General features: G+C 40.9%; 2 protein-coding genes across 4 annotated transcripts; one reads left to right on the top strand and one right to left on the bottom strand.

Annotated features, from left to right (window-relative positions):
• Positions 1-7,058: 7,058 nt before the first annotated feature.
• Positions 7,059-14,957, bottom strand: LOC100436494 (uncharacterized). Of its 2 annotated transcripts, XR_010139263.1 has the most exons (3): positions 14,420-14,957; positions 8,472-8,648; positions 7,059-7,273 (listed from the first exon to the last, which is right to left on the bottom strand). XR_010139263.1 is itself a non-coding variant. In XM_002814167.6 (2 exons), the coding sequence occupies exons 1-2, from the start codon at positions 14,581-14,583 to the stop codon at positions 7,087-7,089; spliced, it is 351 nt and encodes a 116-aa protein (XP_002814213.4). In that variant the 5' UTR covers positions 14,584-14,957; the 3' UTR covers positions 7,059-7,086. The 2 variants fall into 2 exon arrangements, 1 of the variants encoding a protein (XP_002814213.4); XM_002814167.6 differs by lacking the exon at positions 8,472-8,648.
• A 92-nt stretch (positions 14,958-15,049) lies between these two features.
• On the top strand, positions 15,050-23,676 carry TM4SF1 (transmembrane 4 L six family member 1). 2 transcript variants are annotated; one of them, XM_009239408.4, is made up of 5 exons: positions 15,050-15,364; positions 16,961-17,050; positions 17,142-17,287; positions 20,829-21,029; positions 22,835-23,676. In XM_009239408.4, the coding sequence occupies exons 1-5, from the start codon at positions 15,188-15,190 to the stop codon at positions 22,938-22,940; spliced, it is 720 nt and encodes a 239-aa protein (XP_009237683.1). In that variant the 5' UTR covers positions 15,050-15,187; the 3' UTR covers positions 22,941-23,676.
• Positions 23,677-23,940: the final 264 nt, after the last annotated feature.

The raw sequence follows: 23,940 nt of genomic DNA, 5'->3' as shown, positions 1-23,940 counted from the left end.
CATCTTCTTTTCTGTGTGTTCATACCCCTTGCTCATTGTTCTGTTGGTTTGTTAGCAGGTTTGCTGTGTTGCAAACTCCAGGGGACATCAGTCACAGAGACCTGAATGTACACAGCACCCCCTGGAGTTGGCAACGCGGAGGCCCTGGCTGTTGATCCCAAAGAAGATTTAAATTGCAGTCCATTATATTTTTCTCTCAGACTTCTGTTTCTTTGAATATTCCAAATAGATTAAAATATAACCTGGAATCCTAAGTGCCTTAGTCTTATTTAGGTAACAATACTATCTAAGAAAAACTCTAGAAGAATTCACAACAAATTGCTAACTATAGTTATCTCTGGCAGAGGAAGTAGCATGGGAAAGGCGTGGGAAAATTTTTTACTTTGACTTTTTTTTCAGCTGTGCACTTATGTATAATTTGTGTGGAATAAATAAAATAATAAATATACATGACAAAAGTTCAAATAAAAGTTAAAAAAATTACGGAGCACTCCTCCTTGAGCCTATATGATGGTTTTGAAATACCATTCAAAAAGAACCAGGACTTCTTAGAGAAATGACTGATTGCAGGTCTCGGGCAGGAAATGTACAAGATGAGCCTGGCACCTCTCATTAATACCACATAGCAAGAAAGGTACGAAGATGACTAGGGCCATGGCAAAAGGACTCATGAACTAACTTGAAGAGGCTTCTACTGACCAAAGACAGAGCAACTTAAGCATCAATAAAGATAATAACTGCAATGGCTATGATGAAATACATTATGAATGCATAAAGTTCATACTAATATTAAACAAAATGAAAATTAATTGGTCATACTGGGTAGATGATGGGGAACCAACGAATTATTTTAAAAATTGGTAAATCCAGGCAAAGAATCTAGTATTTATTTTAACTTTTTTTTTTTTTGAGACAGAGTTTTGCTCTTGTTGCCTAGGCTGGAGTGCAATGCTGCAATCTCGGCTCACTGCAACCTCCTCCTACCGGGTTAAAGCAATTCTCCTGCCTCAGCCTCCCGAGTAGCTGGGATTACAGGCATGCACCACCACGCCTGGCTAATTTTGTATTTTTAGTAGAGACAAGGTTTCTCCACGTTGGTCAGGCCGGTCTCAAACTCCTGACCTCAGGTGATCTGCCCACCTTGGCCTCCCAAAGTGCTGGGATTACAGGCGTGAGTCACTGCACCCGGCCCTATTCTAACTTTTTAATACAAACTGAGTCTCCAGGTCATCAAATAATAGACAAGGAGAAGTTTCCTTTCATAAAAACTAGTCCAGCTAATAAATTAAAACAGAATGAGAAAATTCATAATTCCTAATGAATGATTGTACCCAGGCATTGGCCACCCACAGCTGTGAGCTTTACCAAAAGGAAAACAACTTGGCCTTAGGTGCATCCTAATGAAAAAGCGCAATCCCACATAAAAAGTTGTTTTGCCAAATACAGGAAAAAAAAAGAACCAAAAAACTTTGAATCTGATGAAGCACCCATGTCCAACGGCCAATTGGCATGTTAAGCAATACAAGAGGTTTCCAGTCTGTGGACTGCGGGAAACTCTACAGCTTTCTTCAACAAAGAAACTGAAAGGGAGAGAAAAAGAGGTAGGTGGAAGGGAACCTTCAGAGACTATCAACCAATCATGATACACAGACATTATTTGGATTTTGATTCAAATATATAAAGTGTATAAACAACACAACTTTTATAATATTTACAAAACAACTGGAAATTTCAACACTGAAAGGATATTTGATACTAAAGAACTTGTTTTACTAATTTGTAATATTTTACATAATGCTATGAGGATTATGTTTTTTCAAAGAGTTCATTCTCTTCTAAAGATACTAAAAAACAGATGAAATAATACTATATCTGGAATATGCTTCAAATAATGTGGGAATAGTTGAGGTATCAAAGCAGACAGATTGGTCACGGATAATTGTTGGAGCCAGGTGAGGGAAATCTATGGGGCTTTATATTATATCATTCTAATTTTGTATATGTTAAAATTTTTTTAAGTAAACAAAATCATTAAAGATCAATTTGTCCTGAAAAGGGACATTGTATCACAAGAGGGTCTGAGAAATATCCTTTTGTTATGTTTTTTTTTTTTTTTTGCCAAATTTGGCAGTAGGGAGTTGAACTAACTCATTTCTTTTAGGTCCTATACATGTGTTGGGTTTTCTTTTAATCGGAATTTAAAAATTCATGTTCCTTATGGATCAAAAATGTTCCTGTCTGCATTCCATAGGAAGCAGCAGGAATGTCGTCAGGCAGCCTGGGGTTCGAGAGGTGAGTTGATGGGTTTGGAGAAGGCATGTGCTGAAGACGGGCTTCCCTGGGAAACAGATTCTGGGTGGAGATGAACTTGCAGGTGGTCTCTCAGGGAGTGCCCTCAGGATCATCCCTATGAGGGGAGCGGAGCGAGGGAAGCAGAGCTGGGCAGCAGATGAACTCTGATGCAGTTCAACAGAGGCCTCGGCCAACCCCACAGACAGCTGTGGAGCTAGGATGGCCCTACCAAGTTTGTCAGTTGAGGCAAGGAAACCAGGTGTAGTCTGCCACCTCAGTGATTAGAGATGGCTTCTCCTCAGGCAGGGGTCATACCTTGGGTGATGCAGCTTCCTTAGGCAGAGAGCAGTCCCTGAGAGAGTCTGGGCTGTGGATGGCTAACACGCATAACACGCTGTCAGCAGGAGGAGGAACAAGGGCCTCAGGCCAGAAAGAGAGCTGGACTGTGTCCCATCAGGGTCTACCAATGACAACATTGTTGTCACACCAAATTTACTGCACACCAATCCAAGGATTATTGCTTCTAGGTGAATGACACATAAGAATTAGTCATAAAGGGCAAGTCTTGACATCAAATTCCCAACAACACACGAAACCTATATAATGTGATAAAAGGTTATGTATCATTCATGCTCTTTATACCTATGTGACACTGGTAGGTGAGTATCTTATATGTTAGCACTCCCCAAGTCCCTAAAGTTCCCACAGAGGCAAAAGAGCTATTTGAATGATTTCCAATACTATTCTAAAAATAAAATCTAACATTAGAAATTTTTTTATTTTTTATTTTTTCACTCTGTCACCCAGGCTTAAGTGGTGCAATCACAACTCACTGCAGCCCTGACTTCCTGGGCTTAAGCAATTCTCCCACCTAAGCCTCCTGAGTAGCTGGGACTACAGGTGTATGCCACAATGCCTGACTAATTTTTTGATATTTTTGTGCACCCGATGTCTCACTGTGTTGCCCAGGCTATTCTCAAACTCCTGGGCTGAAGAGATCCTCCTGCCTCGGCCTCCCAAAGTCCTGGGATTACAGGTATGAACAAACATGGCTGGACTGTTCTTTTTATGTTGAAATAACTTGAAACTTACTACCAAGTTGCAAGAATAGTACGAATACCTCCCATACACCCTTTACTAGATTCACAAATTAACATCTTGTCATATTCACTTTATAATTTTCTACATAACCACCACACTATAATAATCAAAATGAGGAAATTAAACATTTATAAAATGCTGTTATCTAACCCACAGTCCATATTTAAATTTTATCAATTGTCAGAGTAATGTCCTTAATAGCAATAGTTTTCCCTCCAGTCCAGGATCCAATTCAAAATAGTATCTTGCATTGTGTGGTTATATGTCCTTAGTCTCCTTCAACCTAGCATGTTTCCTCAGTCTTTCCTTACTTTTGTTATCTTGATGCAACTGAAGATTGCAGGCATCTTTGGCAAGAATAAAATAGGAGCAACTATATTGGTTTTCTATATTGCAGTCAATCAATTTTCACATAGCAGCTAAAAACAACACATAATTATTATCTCACAGTTCTTGTGGATCAAGACTGGGCAGTTTAGCTGGGTATTCTATGAGCCTATAATCAAGATTTTTAAGAAATCAAAACATTATAATATACAGAAAATAAAAAATATAAACAATACATCCAGAAAGTAAGGAAGTGGCCAAAGAATAATGTCCTGTGAAAAGGACACAGGAGCCAGCTTTAAAGAGCTTTCACAGGCCAAATCTGGGACAATTTGAGCATTAGTAATGGATTATAATTCATTGAACAAAATAGGACTTCATGAGTTCATAGAGATATTAACTAAAAGTTTGATGAAAAAGCAATATTGACATTGTCTGAATGCATCTCCCCACAAAATACTATTTACAAAGGGGGAAAAGAGTAAGTGCACTGGAGAAGCCTGGTGGACGCCACCTTCATCAAGTGATTCAAGTTAACATCACTTGTAGTAGACTAAGGGGTATGGTAAACCACCTCATAGGATGCAATGAGAACACAGCATCACCATGACCAACTTTATCATGTCCCCGCCAAATCCCTGACTCCTAGTATTCACATCCTCATATAATCCCCTCCTCTTGAGTGTGGGTGGGACCTATGACTTGCTTCTAACAATAAAATAAGGCAAAGATGATGGGATGTCACTCCTGTGATTGTGTTACATTATGTAAGGATCTGTCTTGCTGGTAGACTCACTCTAGAATCTTGCTCTCCTGCTGACTTCGAAAAATCATGAGTCCTACAAATACTAGGAAATAAATTCTGCCAATGACCTGAGTAAGCTTCAAAGTGAATCCTTTCCCAGTAGAGCTGGGGAGAGAGACCAACACCCCTCTCAGCCAGGAGCATGTCTCTAATATGCAAACTAACCAGACCAGATCCTTATCTCTTCTATTTGGCTATACACACAAGAGGTAACCATTCTGTGTTTTAGTCATTCCAAGGCCAGGTACCAGGCAACTAGGGGACACCTCTATGGCTTAGAGCCTATGGAAAGTATTCAAACCTAAACAGTTCACCTTGCCCTGCTTTTCCTATGGCCATGGGCCTGGATCTCCTCTCACTCCTGCCCCTCTGCCTCCTTGCCACCCTGGAGCTTTCCCCCGAGGCCCTTTGTGGTGTCCTGTGCCTCTTGTCTCTAGGATCTGTGAGTACAGTAAACTGTGTTTTCCTGAGCCTCCTTGTATGTCCTTTTGTGACCTCACCTGAATGATCATCTCATGAAAGAACACAGAACACCAGCACAAAATATTCCATAATCATCTCATATTCTTCTTGTTTCAGCCCTGAAGTCAGCCACTTCTCCAAAGTCCAAAGTGCCTTGGTTCCTTTCATTGAAAAATCGTATTTAGAAACCAATATCTGGGCACTACGTGTATTTTACCTATAATGGTATTAACACTCGTGGTAATACTTGTTCTCTTCAGACCAGTTCCCCCAGGTTGGAGGCAACACCATATAGTGGTTAAGAGGCTCTGAATATAGACTGCCTGAATTAAAATCCTGGCCACCCTGGACAATCTGTGAAGCCTTGGGAAAGGCACATAAGCTCTTACAGTTTTATACCCTGTGTGATAGTGTTTACGATAGCATCTACCTCAGAAGGTTGCTGTGGAACGTAGTAAGATATGAGTGTGAAGCTCTTAGACTCATGCCTGGCACTCAGTGATTGCTCAGTAAATATTTATTGGGTGAATGATCCTTATGTTGATCAGAAGCTCTAACTGAAGAATGAAAATGAGAGGAAAATCTTGCTCCACATCCTTTTCAGACAATAATTAACATATTGATTTGTCAGAGATCTCATCCTCCTGTGAGACTATCTTCCTTTAAGACTTTAAGAATTCCCTGTAATAATCTTTTTAGTTGTCTTTAACGTATTGACAACCTAGAAGAAATCCCTGTAAAATGTCACATATGTGATCCTAGAAGAAAAAAAATGCTTTCCACTTACAATTGTTTATGTTATTCCTTCTTCATTAAAAAAATAGAAAAGAACTCACACAAGCCTGGTGCCAAACCTGGATGTGTCTCTGTGTCCAGGACTCTGATTCCTAAAAACATCAAGTCATTATAGAAGACATCAGGACCATTGAGAAGACAGTCAGGAAATCAGAGGGGGAGAATGTCAAGAAGGACGAGGCTCTGCAATCCTTTTTATTCCCCTGGTGTCCTCAGGATGGTGAATAAGAAATCTAGGAACCTGCACCTGCAAAAGAAGATCCAGGGCAATGTAGGGATTCCACATCCTGAGCTTGCTTTGATATCTTCTTGCCAGCTATCCCCAATTCCTGATTTAGTTCCTCTTAGGGACAGCTATTCTGAAGGGTCTCATCAGAGAAGCTTATTTGGTTTCTATTGGGCAAGGAATAAACGCATTATAAACATTCCAGATAACGTTTGTGTTTCAAATTGATTTTTCAGTTCCTTTGCAATTCTTGCTCAAGTTTTCCTCACCTTCTAAGTCTGAAAAAGTAATTTCCAAATCATGGTGAAGGCATTATTGAAAAATCAGGACCTTGTAGAATCTTACAGTCATTTGAAACAGGCCAGGCTAATGGTTTAACCTGAAAGTGGAATGGATTTCCCATCAGGGTTCCCATAGTGAACAACTATGTTTTTGTAACGTAACACAATGAAGGGAGTTGTCACTAGATGATTCAGCTAGTTAGAATCTCAACTCCCTTTCTGGGGAGGAAATCTGAAGCATGGTGTTTGTATTAGAGGCTAGGGTCATGCTTATTTGGACTTCAGTTCTCCCGCATCAAAGCCAGTCAGAGACTATGAACAGGTAGCGGGAAGGAAGGTCAACTGTCCACCTGGGCCAGAAGAGCAAGAAGTGTAGCCAAACCAAATCTGTCACATTTTTTGGGGTGTCTGTCTTTCTAACACATATGCTCACTCGTTCTGTCTCGCTCTCTCTCTCTCTCACACACACACACACACATACGTTTCAACTCTCCCCTGCTGTAAAGCTGTTCTTGGTAAAATTCCCTAGGGCAAAATCAACTGTAACTTGAGTTTTCAGCTCACTTAGTATCAGTGGGAAATTTGCCATGTTGAACTTTGACAACCGCAAAAACCAGTCTGACTGAGAGTGTCAAGGCCATGAGGTCTAGGCGGAGTATGAACTCACCAACTTGGAATGATTGCTTGGAGAATGCTCGCACTGCCTCTTATTTATGCTTCCGTCCAAGTCTTTGAGAATGCTGAAGTCATAGAAATGACCAAACACATGTATAGTAGGAAACTTTTTAATTCAGAACTCAACCACCAAATAATGCTCCTCTGTCACCAGGGATCCCTGGAAAATGGTGTCTAAAAATCAGCTCTGAGCAAACCATCCTCAGTTCTTGTCCTTGGGGCATCTTCAACTCCCAACTGATAGAAGTCTCGCTGGTCTGAACTTCAAATGGTATGAAAGCAGGAGTGGAGCGTTTCACCCCAACCTTTCTGCAAAAAAGCAAGCATATTTTATATAAGGTCAAAAGGCCATGTAAGGCAGGAGAATAGAGTCTGGAGGCAGGGAACCTAAGGCTTTTCACGCCGACTTCCTAGAACTAAATTGAAAGGAAAACCCTAACTTTCCATGCCTCAGTAACAAAAGGACCAGAGGCTACTCCCTTTGACCTTTTCTGCGTGGCAGTTGGGAAATTGGCTGTAAGCGAAAAATCAGACTGATTGCTGGTACAGACTTCGTTTGCAACTTAGTAACTTCACTCCAGACTCTGAATGGTCTGACTGTGGCTCTGATCAGACTGATTGTGGGCGGAGTCTTCAGTTTGCGTAGAAGTACAACTTTGTAACTTCACCGTACCCTCTGATTGGTTGCTTTTTGCAACCAATCAGATGTTTGCACAGGAGTGTGACTTTGTAACTTCACTTCATCCTCTGGTTGGCTGCTTTCTGCAACCAATCAGACTGATTGCGGGCTACCACTTCATTTATATGAGGTGAGCATTAAGTGGCCAATGAGAAACTTCCAGAGGGTATTTGGACCCAAGAAGATTCTGTATTCGGGCCCTTGAGCTGCTGCTCGAGCCCACTTCCACACTGTGGAGTGTACTTTCATTTTCAATAAATCCCTGCTTTTGTTCTTTTGTTGCTTCATTCTTTGCTTTGCTGGGCGTTTTGTCCAATTCTTTGTTCAAAACGCCAAGAACCTGGACAACTTGCAATCATGACCAGTGACACAGGTAGGGAAATCCTTTTACAAGTTAGACCTGGATAAAGGAAATGAAAATAGGCTTTATTATTTCTCTCCTCTACTGAATCTAGACAATTATTTTAAAAACTTTTAATTGCACACATCTCTTGTTTGTTGATAGTTCTATTTTGCTACAATAAAACCAAGTTTGTTGAACAGCAGCTGTAGCTTTAATTTTGAGACATCAGGTTAACCTTGAAATCATTCGTCGAATTAAAGTAGAATCCAAGTGATTAATGTCTCAAAATTATGTTATTTAGAAATGCCAAAGAAACAGTCCCCACATCTGATCAACATTGTAGTAAAATCAGCCCAATGTGTGAAGGAAAGAGCATGGGTACGTGAGTCAGGGAGCCCTGCGTAGGAGGAATCCAGGCCTAATTACTCACCAGCCTTGTGACTTTGGCCTGCATGCTTAACCCAGATGAGCTTCAGTTTCCTCACCTGTAAACAGCTTTGCACAAGGGAGCTGTAAAGTTAAATTACGGCATCAGAGTGACTGTCATGTGCCCACTCTCCTTCTGCTCCACGCTCCTCTTCCCCTGAATGCACAGAAACTGGATACGTATTACCCAGGAACCCTGAACAGTTTTTGTCATTCTCCCCAAAGGCAGCTGTGATCTGTGGAAGGAGGCCAGCAGGAGAGAACTTGCTACTTTTCCCTGGGAGGACCTGGTCTCCCATCAGACAGAGAGAGGAGCTGCAAGTGGCCTGCTACTTCTCTTACCTCACAAAGAGAACCACTTGGCGAACCAGGTTCAAAAGGCGCAAACACATGAATTCATCAGTTTAAATTTTTTAGGGTTTTTAAAAATTTTAATCAATGGTTTTTTCTCAACTGAAATGAACCTTGCTGGAATTGTGTAGCCTCATGTATACAACTAGAAAGTTGGGCCATCTACATCAGTGGACTTCAACTCTGCTTGGGCACTGGAGTCATTTGGAGGACTTACTTAAAATGCAGATTCCTGGCCTCACCCACAGACATTCTGTTTCCCTTGGGCTGAATCAGGGTGTGTCATTTTAGAAAACCATAGACCATTTTCTGTTGAAAGTCAAATGGTCTTTGAAGCCCTCCACATCTCACATGCCAGGCTCTAATTATTCAACCCAAGGAAATGATACTCAAATCAGAACACGAGAGTCCTTTCCCCTTCAAGTATTTGTGCACTAGTTGTCCTAGTTGCCCTGGATGCCTTCAGCTCACCCATTCAACAGGAAGTCAGACCAGCCCTTCTGGGTAGCTAGCCCTCAGGAAGGGAGACCCAGAGCCACATCTTGAGCTTCAGACCATAGGGCAGGCAGGCACCCCAGGAGGTGTCTTGTCTGAAAATGGCAACTGCCAGAGCCACATCTTGAGCTTCAGACCATAGGGCAGGCACCCCAGGAGGTGTCTTGTCTGAAAATGGCAACTGAGACCTGGGAGAGTTCTTGGCTTAATGAGCCATCAGCTGAGCAATGTTGAACTAAAATTACCAGATAAAGATGGCGAATTGGTGATTAATTCTGGTTTAATTGGGCCAACAGAGTTTATTTTTTAGCCCAAGAATAACTTGAGCTACAACCTAAAGTGAAGGGAAAGCCAGGAAGCTGTGTGTAAGGTGGTTTTACATTGCTCCCTCCCTCTGCATCTCTTTACTGTGGTTGTCTGCCTTGATTATAGTTCCAAATAAAGGACAGCAACTGGCTTCCCTGCCTGGTCCCACACTCACCTTTTCCTGAGAACGACTTCTCCTGCATGTACCTGGTTGCAGGGATGGCTCCCAGCAGCCATGTTTATGCAGGCCCCACAGGCATGGGCACCTGACCCCACAGACATGGGCACCTGACCCCACAGGCATGGACACCTGGCCTGGTCTTGTCCAATGCATGTCCCTTCTCTCACAATCTGGACTTGGGATGAATCTCTTGAACTGAAAAAACTATAAACTTCAGAACTGTCAGTAGCCATATTTTTTGCGTGTGAACTGAGAACCAGAGACAATGAGACTGCACTAAGAAGAATAAAGTATATGGATAGAAAGAGTCAAAAATGCAAAATGTGGAGTATGACATTCCGAATTTCCAGACCTTTGTTCCCCTGTCCATGAGTTCCATCATCCTATCTGCATCTCTACCTTTGAAGTTTATAATTAATGCCCTTTTGTTTTAGGTAACTCAACTGGCTTCTGTTACTATAATCAGAATGCTCTAACGAGCATTGTTACTGTATAGGAATCATTACATTTGTCATGTTCAAATGAGTAAGAAACTACAAGGAAGGAGAAATACATGTGGAAAAACACAACTGGGGTGCAGGAGATCTGAGTTCAAATCTTCCTTCTAGAATCTCACAACCACAGAATAATAGACTGTTTATGTTAATTCTTAAAGGTAACCCAGTTCCACTGCCAACTAGCTAGATGTCCTTGGGAAGAGTTTTTAACCCCTGTGGGATTAACTATAAAATGGCCATAATGATTCCATTCACTCTATTGAGGCTTCTTTCAGTATGAAAATCTATGCTTATATAGCACTTGATATAAGCAAAAGGAGTTTCCCCTGGAATTATTCTTGAAGCCACATTCTGTGCATGAAAAGGTTGAAAGAGCTAACCCTAAGAAGCATATACCAGCTGCTTATGTTAATGATAGGTGAAATTGAACATTTTCCAATTTAAATATAGTAAATGTCAATGTTCCCTAACTTTTCATAAGATGTTTTGACTTTGCTTAAACACTACTCTTAGAACTGAGCACATTCAACTTCCCTCTTCATCTGAACATAATTTGGCGAATATTAATTGAGAGCCAACGAAATGCCTGACACTATGCTAGCCGCTGTGCCCTCAAAGAAGAAAATAGAAGGTCCCTGCTCTCTGAGACTTCAGTGAAGGTGGGGAAGCTAAGGAGGATACACACTCATGCATTATGGTCGGATCGGAGCTGCCATGCAGGTGTGGTGTGTGTAAGAACAAAGCGGGAGTCATGAGCAGGCTGAGGGTGGGGTGGTGGGGGAAGCAGGCAGGGGTGTGACGAAAGGCATCATGGATGAAGTAACAAATTCAGTCAGGGTAACAAGGCAGGGGTAGGGTAGGCTGGGCAAGAATAGCAGGGCCTTTCTGGCAGTTTTGGCATATCCAAAACATGGGGCTGAGAACCAGCAGCTCATGCTCTGGAACCTGCAGTTCTGTGATGCAGTAAAAACCACTGCTTCCAAGGGTATCATGGATTAAGGGTGATTCCAGAAGGGATGAGGGAGCTAGAAATGAGTTTTACTATAACCGGGGGAAGTCCAGTATTTTAAAATTTATCACGAAAGATAACAAAGGAATCCAACATATATTGGAGTGATAGAATCCCAGAAAAGTAAATATATTGAATCACAGATAGAGACATCTCCTCTGAGAGAGCAGGCTGATAAAAATAGTAAATAATCATAAGTAACTTATTTTTGAGTGACTGGTAAATGCCAGATGCTTCAAGCTTTACACACATTGACTCATTTCTGCATACCACAACCCTATGAGGCAGATTCTATTATTTGTCTCAGAGAGGTCCTCTCAGTAAGGCCTTCTTCTTCTCCCACCTATTCCCCTTTTCTGCTCTTATCACCATCTAATACCCTTCGTGTTTTACTTATTATTTTTTATTTGCCTCTCTCTTTCTGATAGAGTGGATACTCCTTAAAGGCAGGAATTTTGTTGTTTGCTTTTCTTACTGCTATATCCTCAGCACTTATAACACATAGTAGGAATCAATAGATGTTGGTGAATGAATGAATTATAGAAATAGAGATACACGGTACACAATGGTTAATGGCTTGCCCCAAATCAACCAACCAGGCAGTGTTAGGGCCTGGGAGCAATGGTGTGAGTGGCTGGGAGATCTTGGGCTCACAGAGAGGCATGATGAAATTGAGGGTGGGGAGACTGGAGCATCAGCCTGGTTAAAAAGACACTTAAAAACTCATAGATTCACTTATTTTAGTCTCCAACTATTCAATACTATTTACTGAGCACCTATTATGCACCAGACATGCTCCAGGTACTGGGGAAACAATGGTGGACAAGGCAGAAGGTGTCTGTGCTCAGTGGGGAGGGGAGGGAAGACGACAACAGAAAAGGAAACAAGCAAATACACAGAATAACTTCAGAGGCTGATAAATTCTGTGATGATAATACAGCAGAGTAACGTGATGGAGCATAACTAGAGATAGGGGGAATATCTTCACTAAATAGGTCTTCAGAGAGGACTTCTTTGACAAAGTTACGTATGAGCAGCATCCTGCCGCATGTATGTTTCTTTTTTCTGGGGAGAGGGTTTTATTATAAGATTTTCAAAAAAATCTTTTATTTTTTATTTTAACATTCTCAAAAACCTGCTAAGAACCACTCCTCTAGCCCTGCTTTTTGTCTTATAGTAGGAAACAGTCCTGGAATGTAAGTGACTGGACTGAGTCCACACTGCTGGAATATAGCAGAGTTGGGGGTCTCACTCCAGGCTTTCTCTTTCCAAGCCCCTCACTCTTCTCCATGCCCTACTGACTTGGAGATGGGGGAAAGAAGACAAATGGAAATTTAAGCACTTGAGGGTGAAGTCGTTGTATTAGTCCATTTTCACACTGCTATAAAGAACTGCCTGAGACTGGGTAATTTATAAAGGAAAGAAGTTTAATTGACTTACAGTTCTGCATGGTTGGGGAAGCCTTGGGAAACTTTCCATTATAGCGGAAGGTGAAGGAGAAGCAAGACACCTTCTTTTTGTTTTTTTTTTTTTTGAAACTGAGTCTCGCTCTATCACCCAGGCTGGAGTGCAGTGGCGCTGACTTGGCTCACTGCAAACTCCACCTCCCAGGTTCACACCATTCTCCTGCCTCAGCCTCCCCAGTAACTGGGACTACAGGTGCTTGCTACCACGCCCGACTAATTTTTTTGTATTTTTTTTAGTAGAGGTGGGGTTTCACCATGTTAGCCAGGATGGTCTTGATCTCCTGACCTCGTGATCCACCTGCCTCGGCCTCCCAAAGTGCTGGGATTACAGGTGTGAGCCACTGCGCCTGGCTGCAAGACACCTTCTTTACAAGGCAGCAGGAAAGACAAGCGTCGAGAGAAGGGGGAAGAGCTCGTTATAAAACTGTCAGATCTCATGAGGACTCACTCACTATCACAAGAACAGCATGGGGGAAACTGCCCCCATGATTCAGTTCCCTCCCCCTAGTCTCTCACTTGACACGTGAGGATTATGGGGATTACAATTCAAGATGAGATTTGGGTAGGGACACAAAGCCTAACCATATCAGTGGTTTAAGAATCACTTTCCCCCATTTTGGCCCCAGGTGGGATAGATCAGCAGACAGGAGGGCTGCAATGATTATGCTTCAACAAAGGATGCCATCATTCACCCATAGTGCCCAGGCTCTGTCACCAGTGGAATCCTGTCTCCAAGCCGTCAGGCTGAACACATGTTCCCTGTTGTTGGACACATGGTGGTGACCCAATGACGCTCATGTGAGGATTTGCCTGCCTCCGCCTAGCAGGTGGGCGGTTCCAGGCTTCCCAACTCCACTGATTTATTTCCTCAGGCCATCCTGGATTCTGGCTTCACCCCTGTTAGTGTGCTGAGGCCACACTTCTTGGGCCCTCCTCCAATCCCATGCCACATCACTAACCACAGCTGGTTTCCTCAAATTTGGTATGTGTCCCGCCCTCTAGTTTCAGGCCAAATCCTTCAGACTCTAGATTCATGAACCTCATTCACCTTCTTCTTCTAAGGTAATGCCTCCCTACCTTGGTACTTTTCTATTTTCTGTACTCTCTATCTTGTCCTGGTGACAAGGCCCTCCAGGCCTGGCCCCACCCGGCCACCCTGTCCACCTCCCATCGCCATCCACTGGCTGGTGCAATCTGCTATTCAAGGCATAAATTTATTCAGTGCCCAGCCCCTCCTTCTGCAAGGTAACCACCTAGAAAGTTAGTCTAACACCCTTTCTCTGCCCTGTGTGGGGAGCCTGTGGAAGCTGGTCTCAGGATCTGGCTGGGTAAACCATCTGCTTACCTCTGTGTGGGTTCTGACACTCCTAGCCAGTTCTGTTTCTCTGAACCTTGTTTCTCCACTCTGCTTGCCAAGTCCCTTTCTCTTGTTTTTTCTCCCCCTCCCTCCTTCCCTCTCTCCCTCCCTCTATCCTTGCTTCCTTCTTTCCTTCCTTCCTTCTTCCCTCCATCCCTCCTTCCCTCCCTCCCTCTCTTCTTTCCTTCCTTTCTTCCTTCCCCCTTTCCTCTTTCCTTCTCTCTCATTCTCTTCCTCCCCCTCTCTCCTTCCTCTTTTTATTTTTGTCCCATGCTTTAGGCCTTCCTTGGCCCTTCCTGGCATTGCTTTTCCTGACAGCAACACTCAATAATTTTTAAAAAGCACCTGAGCCCTTTGTGTTGACTGATGCCACCTCTGTTGTGGTGCAGATTTGTTTTAGAGGCAGATGTCCAGGGACGCTGAACACTGAAATCCGTCCTGCAGAGCTTGCTGTAGGCAGAGTAAAGAAGTTTGCTCTGTAGTTTTCCCAACAGCCTCCTCAAATCCATGGGTGACGTCTCAGACACCTTGTATTTAATAGACAAGGAAATGAGCTCAGGAGATTTGCCCCAGGTTGTAAATTAAATCAGCACAAAGGTAGAAATGAACACAGAGCTCTCAGATTGGAAGCTGTCCAGACAGCTTCATGGAGCAGGGACACAGCCCACTCTCTTTCAAAGCCTCAACCAGGGCTGTTGCATCTCGGACACTTGGCAATTACTGGAAAGTCATGTTAGGCTTTCCTGTTGATTCTTTATCTTGTGGAGGAGTTGCACAGTCAATGCCTTGTTCAAGATTAATCATTTTCCCTGTTGCCTATGACTGAGGCTGTTTCTCACGTCCTGCCCCTGGTTTTGCCTGTCCCAAGGATTTCATTTGAAGGGCGGGACATTCCCCCTGCCTCTTCGCACCACAGCCAGAGCCTGCCATTAGGACCAATGAAAGCAGAGTACCTCATCCACTCAGTGACTAAGAATCGCAGTATTTAAGAGGTAGCAGGAATGGGCTGAGAGTGGTGTTTGCTTTCTCCACCAGAAGGGCACACTTTCATCTAATTTGGGGTATCACTGAGCTGAAGACAAAGAGAAGGGGGAGAAAACCTAGCAGACCACCATGTGCTACGGGAAGTGTGCACGGTGCATCGGACATTCTCTGGTGGGGCTCGCCCTCCTGTGCATTGCAGCTAATATTTTGCTTTACTTTCCCAATGGGGAAACAAGGTATGCCTCTGAAAACCACCTCAGCCGCTTCGTGTGGTTCTTTTCTGGCATCGTAGGAGGTGGCCTGCTGGTAAGTCATTCAGGATTATTACTGAATTCTCTCCTGTTTCCTACACGTTTTCATTATGTATTTTCATGGAAAGTTTTTTGTAATGCATACGTCCAAATCAAGTGACTTTTTTGCTGTTGTTCATTCCTTTGAAAGCAGATTATACAAAAGCAAGATTGGTATAGTATAGCGTAGTAATTTTGTTAGATGTTGTTTTACAAAACGTTCTTTCAGCTAAAAGTGAACTGCCTTTTTGCTAAACTCTATAGGTAGGAAACAGATTCGCTTTTAAATCGGATTTGAGAGACTATAGAGTTTCTCTCACTAGAGTGGGTAGTCATTTAACATTTGCTCTGGGTAGCCGGAAGGGGTTGGCTGGTTCTCTGCCTAAATCAACAGTTTTGAATCCAAATTCTCTGCTGTTTATTTTCAGCCATCTGTGATAGGGAAAAATAATGAATTGTGAGTGCATTGCTATTTTAAAAGAACTCTAAGCTTTCTCCTTTATGTAATGCTGGGGTGTGGTGTCTAGGAAAAACCCTACAGTTAGCAGCAGGTCGGTGTCTGAAGCTAATAGTGGAATGTGTTGTTTTTTCCAAGATTTGTTTTTGATTGAAGTGAGAGGAATTTCCCTGCCAACCTGGAAGCTGAAAGCATTAGCTTCAACCACAGCATGGAAAGAATGTGAACAAACTTAAGTTTGCTACTTTAAAGTGCTGGGATTAAAAATTTTAAAGAGAAATTTTATGGAATGGTACCATACGTGATAAATTTTCTTAATCAAGAAAAGATAGTAAAACATTTAAACCTAATACACTGATTATGGCATGGCAAATCTGCCCTAGATTATTTATTTAATGAGATTTAATTTTATTTTATTTTATTTAATGAGATGGGGTTTCTCCATGTTGCCCAGGCTGGTCTTGAACTCATGGGCCCAAGTGACCCTCCTACCTTGGCCTCCCAAAGTGCTGGGATTACAGGCATGAGCCACAGTGCCCGTTTGCCTCAAATTTAAGCATTAGTATCATGTTAACATGATTATTTGTCTTAAACATAACATCACACTTAAGTTTCTTTCGATCTTGAACGTGAAGTATTTCATATTTACTATATTTTAAGAGCTTAATATTGTTAAGTTAAAACTATGCATTTGTATAATCAAGGAAGCAGTTCATATTTATTATATATAGCTTTCATGTCTCCCATTAACAAAAAAGTTTTAGTTATTCTATTAAAGATTTGTTGGTATATTCCGCATTTTACAAGGGGAAAAAATCAGATTTAAAAAAAGGGTTTAATATTTCCAAAACAGAGTTTGTATCTGGGGTTGTGTGATAAACTCTTGTGGAATAAACACATTTACAGCTTATTATTTTACTCCTCCCATGTTACACCCTCACCCTAAAAAATGCTTTGACAGATTACATGAAAACAAGCAGATATGACATTTAGATGGTCTTTTTCTCCTCAGAGGTTTACATTCTTTGAGATATCTGGTCAACCTAATCAAAGCCAGTTAACATCATTGGAAATAAATATATTCTACCAAGAGATGCCTAACCCGACCCATATGAGCCTGAGCAAGTCAATGACTTGACTTTGTTTCCTAACCAGATGCTCCTGCCAGCATTTGTCTTCATTGGGCTGGAACAGGATGACTGCTGCGGCTGCTGTGGCCATGAAAACTGTGGCAAACGATGTGCGGTAGGTCCTCCTGCCCTGGTGGTGAAAATGACTCCTAAGATATAGCTGTGGCACTCTGTGGCTCACTTCCTGTGTTTCTCCTTTTCCCTAGATGCTTTCTTCTGTACTGGCTGCCCTCATTGGAATTGCAGGATCTGGCTACTGTGTCATTGTGGCAGCCCTCGGCTTAGCAGAAGGACCACTATGTCTTGATTCCCTCGGCCAGTGGAACTACACTTTTGCCAGCACCGAGGGCCAGTATGTAATTATTCTCTACATGGCTACACATTTTTATCCACCACATGTATATAGTGGCAGCTCTATCAAACCAGATAGGCATCCACTTATCCATCCATCCACCCACCTAGCCAGTGTTTATTCTCACTGACTCAGGCATGGTTTAGGCAATAGGTATCCAAGGATGGATGCTCAGTCCCTGACCTAAACAAGTTCTAAATGCTTCTTTTCTTTTTTTTCTTTTTTTTTTTTTTCCCAGAGACAGGGTCTTGATCTGTCACCCAGGCTAGAATGCAGTGGCACAATCATAGCTTACTGCAGCCTCTAACTCCTGAGCTCAAGCAATACTCCTTCCTCAGCTTCCCAAATACAAAGTGCTTTTGAATAGATTCAATAATTGAGTCCTCATAATAACCCTTTGAAGTGACTTCCTATTTTAAAGATGAGGAAACAAAATCACAGAAAGATGAAGTAATTCATCCAAGGTCACGTTGCCAGAAAGTGGCAGTTAGCGTTTGAACCCAGGCAGTCTAGATGTAGAGTTTGTGTTCATACAGTGCATCTCAATTACTTCATACATTATACCAGAACAATTGCCTTATTAAGTGTAATACATTTTACTATTTTATAAGAAAGTATTATAGAATCCATATATAATAAGAATGGCAACTATATGAATTTAACCTAAGCCCAGGGCAAATCATGCCCTTACCCCTATACACACATATACTCATATAAAACATACAAACTATGTACAATGCCCCCTTTTTAGTTATTAATCTATATAAATAAGGCCTATTCACAGTCATAATATCAGGATAATTTGTGCTGTTCCGCCATTCTATGTTTATACTTATTTTTTTAAATCAGTTACCAAGAAAAGAACAGAAACAGCACAGCTGATAGAAACGGATGTATGTGGTGATGAATGGATGACATGTTTCTTTGAGCAGGAGTTGATTCTGAGTTTACCTTTTCCTTACTCAACTTTCTGAAGTTGAAATTTGAAAGGTTTAGTTTTGAGATTCATGATTAAAAATGATATTAATAATGAATTATATTATCAAGAATGTTTGTCCCAATGAATTTAAAGCATGTAGTGAGGATATATGAATCTCATAAACTTAGCATAGTTATGAGATCATGAATTTGAATTAGCTGGGTTCAATCACAGCTCTGCACCTATGTATAGGAAAAGGTGAACTGAGCTCTCTGCATCTCAGTTACTCCACTGGTAAAATAAAATCAATGGCAATTGTCATGAGAATTAATGAAATAATATGTAAAATGTTTCCCACAGAGGCTGCCACATTGTGAGCAACTGCCACTGTTAGCTGTTAATATTATCACCTTACAATAAACATAACCCAATGGTAGCCTTTGAAGGAAAATTGATACTTACAGAAGTTTGAAATTTTGGTGTTCAAAACTGTGATCAATCATGACTCAGCTTTTATCAGAACATACTGGATGTACTAGTAGAAAATGGCTATTCACATATGTACAAACATACAAAACTATTGCACAAACAGACTTCTAAGAAAAGTCATGACTTATGCAGCCAGAATACAGGGAGAGGTGGTAGTATCGCTAAATGGTTTTTATAGCTATTTGACTGTTTGCCCCTTCCATTATCCACCCTGGATTCTACAAGAAACCTTCCTCCTCTTCTATGTCATTCTTCATTTAAAACTGTCCAAGGATTTCAATATGGGAAATAACTAACAGTCACAAGCCACAGGTTAGTTGCCCGGGAGCCAGGTAGAGCCAAAGAATTTTTTTTACATTGCGACCTGAAAATATAGATTTTTGTTCTGCTGACATGGAGAAAGACAGGGCCACAAAAACAGAACTTTTTTTGAAATGAACAACTATAATCTCTGATTGGCTCAATGAGCTATTCTAAAGTTAGGTCTCAAATTCCAAGCCCCTTTGTTCTGTTGTGGCAGGAAGTCGTGATAAGAAAAGAATTATACCAGGCCTCTTTGTGGAATTAAGTCAAACCTTGATTTTCCCACATGATTGTATTATATTTCATTAAGAATCCAAATACTGTGTAGCAAAGGCTGAAATTCTAGGAGAGCTATCAGAAGTAGAATTTTTCAGACTGGAAGAATATCCAGGTATTTATAAAATCGACTAAATCCTAGAATCTATAGTCAGATACCACCTCAGTATGGTTTGCTGACATTTCACAAAGCAACTTCATGTTGTTATTTATCATTCAACTGCTTTTAAAATGTGTTGAGTGGCTATTGTGTGTCAGATACTGTTCTAGCGGCTGGATATACAATGATGAATAGGTCTGGCTCCTACCTTTATGGAGCTCAGCCTTATTGAATAGACACATAAGCAGGTGTTCTCCCTGGACTAGGTTAGGTGCCCTTCCTCTGTAACTCTTCCATAGTTTGTTTACCGATCAGCATATCTGTTGCATTGAGATTACTTGTGACTTGTCTCTTCCTTTAGAAGCTGTGCTCTTTCAGGACAGAGCCCGTGCCCTGTGCTCCATCATATCCCCAGCTCTGGCTCAGTGTCAGACTTACACTGAGTGCTCAATAATCTTTGTTCAATGAGAGAATGTAGTGTGCTACATGCTATTATCAACGCTTGGGCACAGCATCATGAAAGTGAAGAGCTATCAGCCGGGCATGGTGGTTCACGCCTGTAATCCCAGCACGTTGGGAGGCTGAGGCAGGAGAATGGCTTGAACCCAGGAGGTAGAGGTTGCAATGAGCCAAGATTGCGCCATTGCACTCCAGCCTGGGCAACAGAGCCAGACTCCATCTCAAAAAAAAGTAAAGAGCTATCAGATTAGTTGGGTTTAATCCCATGAATTTGCTTCATGTTGCAAATTAATTTATTCCTTAAAAACAAAAAATAGCTTTGTTCCAAAGGTCTCAGTTGAAAAATTCCAGCATATTAAATATCCAAACTTGCCAGAATTTGGATAATTTTCAAAAGTAACAAATTGAGATGTAATAAAACGATCTAAATTAATATTTTAAAGTTAAAAAAAACTAGCCTAAAGAGATTGTATTTTCTAAATATTCACTCAATATTGAATACAAATACCCATCTTTTATACCAATAACAACAATAAAATTGGAAAACAGTTTTTAAAAACACCTACATGTACTCTACTTTAGCACATGAATTATTTTCATTTTTCCACATTTGCTGGTAGTTTACTTCCATATACATACATGAATCTTACCTAGCTTTAAACACAGCACAAATACAGTTCTGCATTTTTATTTTTGTTTATAAGAATTCAGATGCCTGTTAGGGAATATGAACATCATTATAAGGTGAGAATTTCTGACCATGTAATCCTAGATTGGGGTCAAAAATTATAAATTATAATTTTATGTTTATCATTACAGTAGGATCTGGGCTAAATTCCTCCATTTTGTGGAATGACATGCATTGGAAGAAACTTACATAGGATATTGAATAATTCATTCCTTTTTTCTGAATGAAAAACCACCAAACAAAAGTAGTTTGTGAAGTATCCCCTTAAGTATGAACATGTGTCAGAAGTTTCTCTTTTTACCCACAGGTACCTTCTGGATACCTCCACATGGTCCCAGTGCACTGAACCCAAGCACATTGTGGAATGGAATGTATCTCTGTTTTCTATCCTCTTGGCTCTTGGTGGAATTGAGTTCATCTTGTGTCTTATTCAAGTAATAAATGGAGTGCTTGGAGGCATATGTGGCTTTTGCTGCTCTCGCCAACAGGTAAGAACCTGCATGAAAATGTTGTAGTCTGGCCCTGGCGTTAATATACCATTGTTTTCATCATAAAGAAAAAGGCAAAACCAAACATGCTCAACCTACCAGCATTTATTCTGATATCATCTTTGTAGCAACACAATTATAGCATTCACTTCAGCTGTCAGTAACAAGCTTCCTCGAGTCTCACAGTCACAGGATTGTCTTAGTTCTTTGCAGTTGGCTCTATGTACACAAGAACATGCTGCCCATAGACACAGCGCTCCCTTCAGGATCTAATTCACTGCCTCTGCTCTCGCTGCAGAGACAGAAAAAAAGAGATGTCTGCTCTTTGTTTGCTGTTATATTCCCAGCTAGTATACATAAGTAATAGCCAACCATTCAATGCATCAGGCACTATGCTAAACCCATTTTTCAGATGAGACTATGACTCAAATATTAAGCAATAGGCTTAAGATCACCTACTCAGGAAATAACAGGCTTCAAACCTTGAGTCATTTTGTGCAAAAGCTCCTACTTTTAACCTGTATTGCGCACTTGCTGTTTGGTTGGATTTTCTGCAATTCCTTCCTAATAAGGAGTCATAAAAATGCCTAAGCAGTAAGTATGGAGAATCACTAGCAATCTTTGAACAGCAGCTCATGAAAAGCCTTTCGTTGTGAAAGAAAACCAGGAAGCACTTGTTTCCTGGGGATATGATTTAGGAGAAAAAAAATGCATTTGTTTGTAGCAGTGAAAGTTCTTGTTTCTATAATCCTCCTAAAATATATATATATTATTGAATTGATGAAAGTCCAGCTTTGATCCTGTCTTTGAGAGGGTTATTTGATGTCTTATATTTTTCAAACCATTTACTCCTCTGGTGCCAGATTTAACTTTCTTTTAAAAATAAGACAAAAACCTAATGAAAACTGAAAGTCCATTGCTATCATGAAAAACTTTGCTGAAAATAAAAGGAAACTTTCTGTAATTTTGGGGGAAGGTTAAAATGAAACTCTAGGTTTCCTTATCAGGCAAGTATAGCAAGATTAATAATTTCTTTGGCAAATTTCCAAGAAAATAAGGGAGTAGGAAACCTTCGATATGGAGCTTCTTTCAAGCAATGTGGTTGGGGAAGGGCAGAGAAGTATCCTCTAGGGATTGCTGTCATGCAGTTTACCTTTAGCCTTGAATTTCATACAAGGCAGAGTTCAAAGTAATTACTTGCACTGAATGTACTCACTTAGTACACTTAGTACATTTTGGGGACAAGCATAAAGAGCCAATGACCAAAATGGCTGAAGTGATTTGGCAGGGAATGATACTCTCCTCTGATCTGGGGTAGTAAATACACCGGGTTTCCCAGCTGAGTCACTGTAGGGATGGCTTCTTCCCAGATGCTACAGGGAAGATCTGTTACCTTTGTTTATAAGACAAAAGACACTTTCAAAGGGCAGGGCTTTTCATGTAGAAGAGTCAGGTCCATAACTCGGTAGCATTTAATTTGAAAGGTTACCCACATTGAGCTCATACCAGTGTGAAACTTCCATGGCATTATCTTTTAAATCCCTAAGATTAAAACCCCACACAAATGCACTCAAAGCAACCCAACATCAGTATCCTGCAGTTTCTATGGGCCCTTTCTGTGGCTTTTACTCATGGAAGACAAGGGATCTGGGTTTGTTTAGGAAACATTTTGTGAGCATTGTCCAAGCCTTAAGTATGGTTGGCCTAAGCTTTGCTGAAGCTGAGATCAGTCTGTTTATGTTTACTTAAAATACGAACTTAAAGGACTAAAATGTCATCATTATTTATCCTGATTATAACCTAATGGTATTTTATTTCTTTACAGCAATATGACTGCTAAAAGAACCACCCCAGGACAGAGCCACAATCTTCCTCTATTTCATTGTAATTTATGTATTTCACTTGTATTCATTTGTAAAACTTTGTACTAGTGTAACATACTCCCCATAGTCTACTTTTACAAACTCCTATAAAGACTGGCATCTTCACAGGATGTCAGTGTTTAAATTTAGTAAACTTTTTTTTGTTTTTTTTTTTAAGGAATGAGGAAACAAACCACCCTCTGGGGGTAATTTACAGACTGAGTGACAGTCCTCAGTATATCTGAGATAAACTCTATAATGTTTTGGATAAAAATAACATTCCAATCACTATTGTATATATGTGCATGTATTTTTTAAATTAAAGATGTCTAATTGCTTTTTATAAGACCAAGAAGGAGAAAATCCAACAACCTGGAAAGATTTTTGTTTTCACTGCTTATATGATGTTTCCTATTCATACACCTATAAATCTCTAACAAGAGGCCCTTTGAACTGCCTTGTGTTCTGTGAGAAACAAATATTTACTTAGAGTGGAAGGACCGATTGAGAATGTTCCAATCCAAATGAATGCATCACAACTTACAATGCTGCTCGTTGTTTTGAGTACTATGAGATTCAAATTTTTCTAACATATGGAAAGCCTTTTGTCCTCCAAAGAAGAGTACTAGGGATCATGTGTTTAAAAAAAGAAAGGCTAAGATGACTGGGCAAGAAGAAAGATGGGAAACTGAATAAAGCAGTTGATCAGCATCATTGGAACACGGGGAGGAGTGACAGCAGGAGGACTATGAGGAAATACCCTCAAAACTAACTTGTTTACAACAAAATAAAGTATTCACTACCATGTTGTTGTTGTTTAGTTTCATTGTCCTTAAAACTTCTCTTTTTTCTTCCCAGTTTGCAAGTTATGTGGCCCCTGTTGCTAACGGCTTCCTGTCTTTTTTTCTTTATCCTACTGTCTCATCCTCTTTCTCCTCTTCTTTCTCTGCTGTCTGTAAATTGCCATTGCTGTACCTGTGGGATCATCACCCCAGTTAGGCAGTGGTCCCTTCTACCAGGTGCTGCAAGTATCAGCTTCCCTGGAAGGGTAACAGGCATTTTTCTCCTT

This window comes from Pongo abelii, chromosome 2 (assembly GCF_028885655.2).
Source record: "Pongo abelii isolate AG06213 chromosome 2, NHGRI_mPonAbe1-v2.0_pri, whole genome shotgun sequence".
Lineage (NCBI taxonomy): Eukaryota > Metazoa > Chordata > Mammalia > Primates > Hominidae > Pongo > Pongo abelii.
Note: the sequence above shows the minus strand (reverse complement) of the source record. Positions and strands in the feature narration are given on the sequence as shown.

What these genes read in the sequence shown, in the direction of transcription:
- LOC100436494 (XM_002814167.6), bottom strand. Translation starts at nt 14,583, where the DNA reads ATGGATTTGAGGAGGCTGTTGGGAAAACTACAGAGCAAACTTCTTTAC. An exon ending in AGTCAACACAAAGGGCTCAG is followed by an intron (nt 7,274 to 14,419) that starts GTGCTTTTTAAA and finishes GCTTTTTTGCAG; the next exon opens with AAAGGTTGGGGTGAAACGCT.
- TM4SF1 (XM_009239408.4), top strand. Translation starts at nt 15,188, where the DNA reads ATGTGCTACGGGAAGTGTGCACGGTGCATCGGACATTCTCTGGTGGGG. An exon ending in ACTGTGGCAAACGATGTGCG is followed by an intron (nt 17,051 to 17,141) that starts GTAGGTCCTCCT and finishes CCTTTTCCCTAG; the next exon opens with ATGCTTTCTTCTGTACTGGC. An exon ending in GTAAGAACCTGCATGAAAAT is followed by an intron (nt 21,030 to 22,834) that starts GTTGTAGTCTGG and finishes ATTTCTTTACAG; the next exon opens with CAATATGACTGCTAAAAGAA.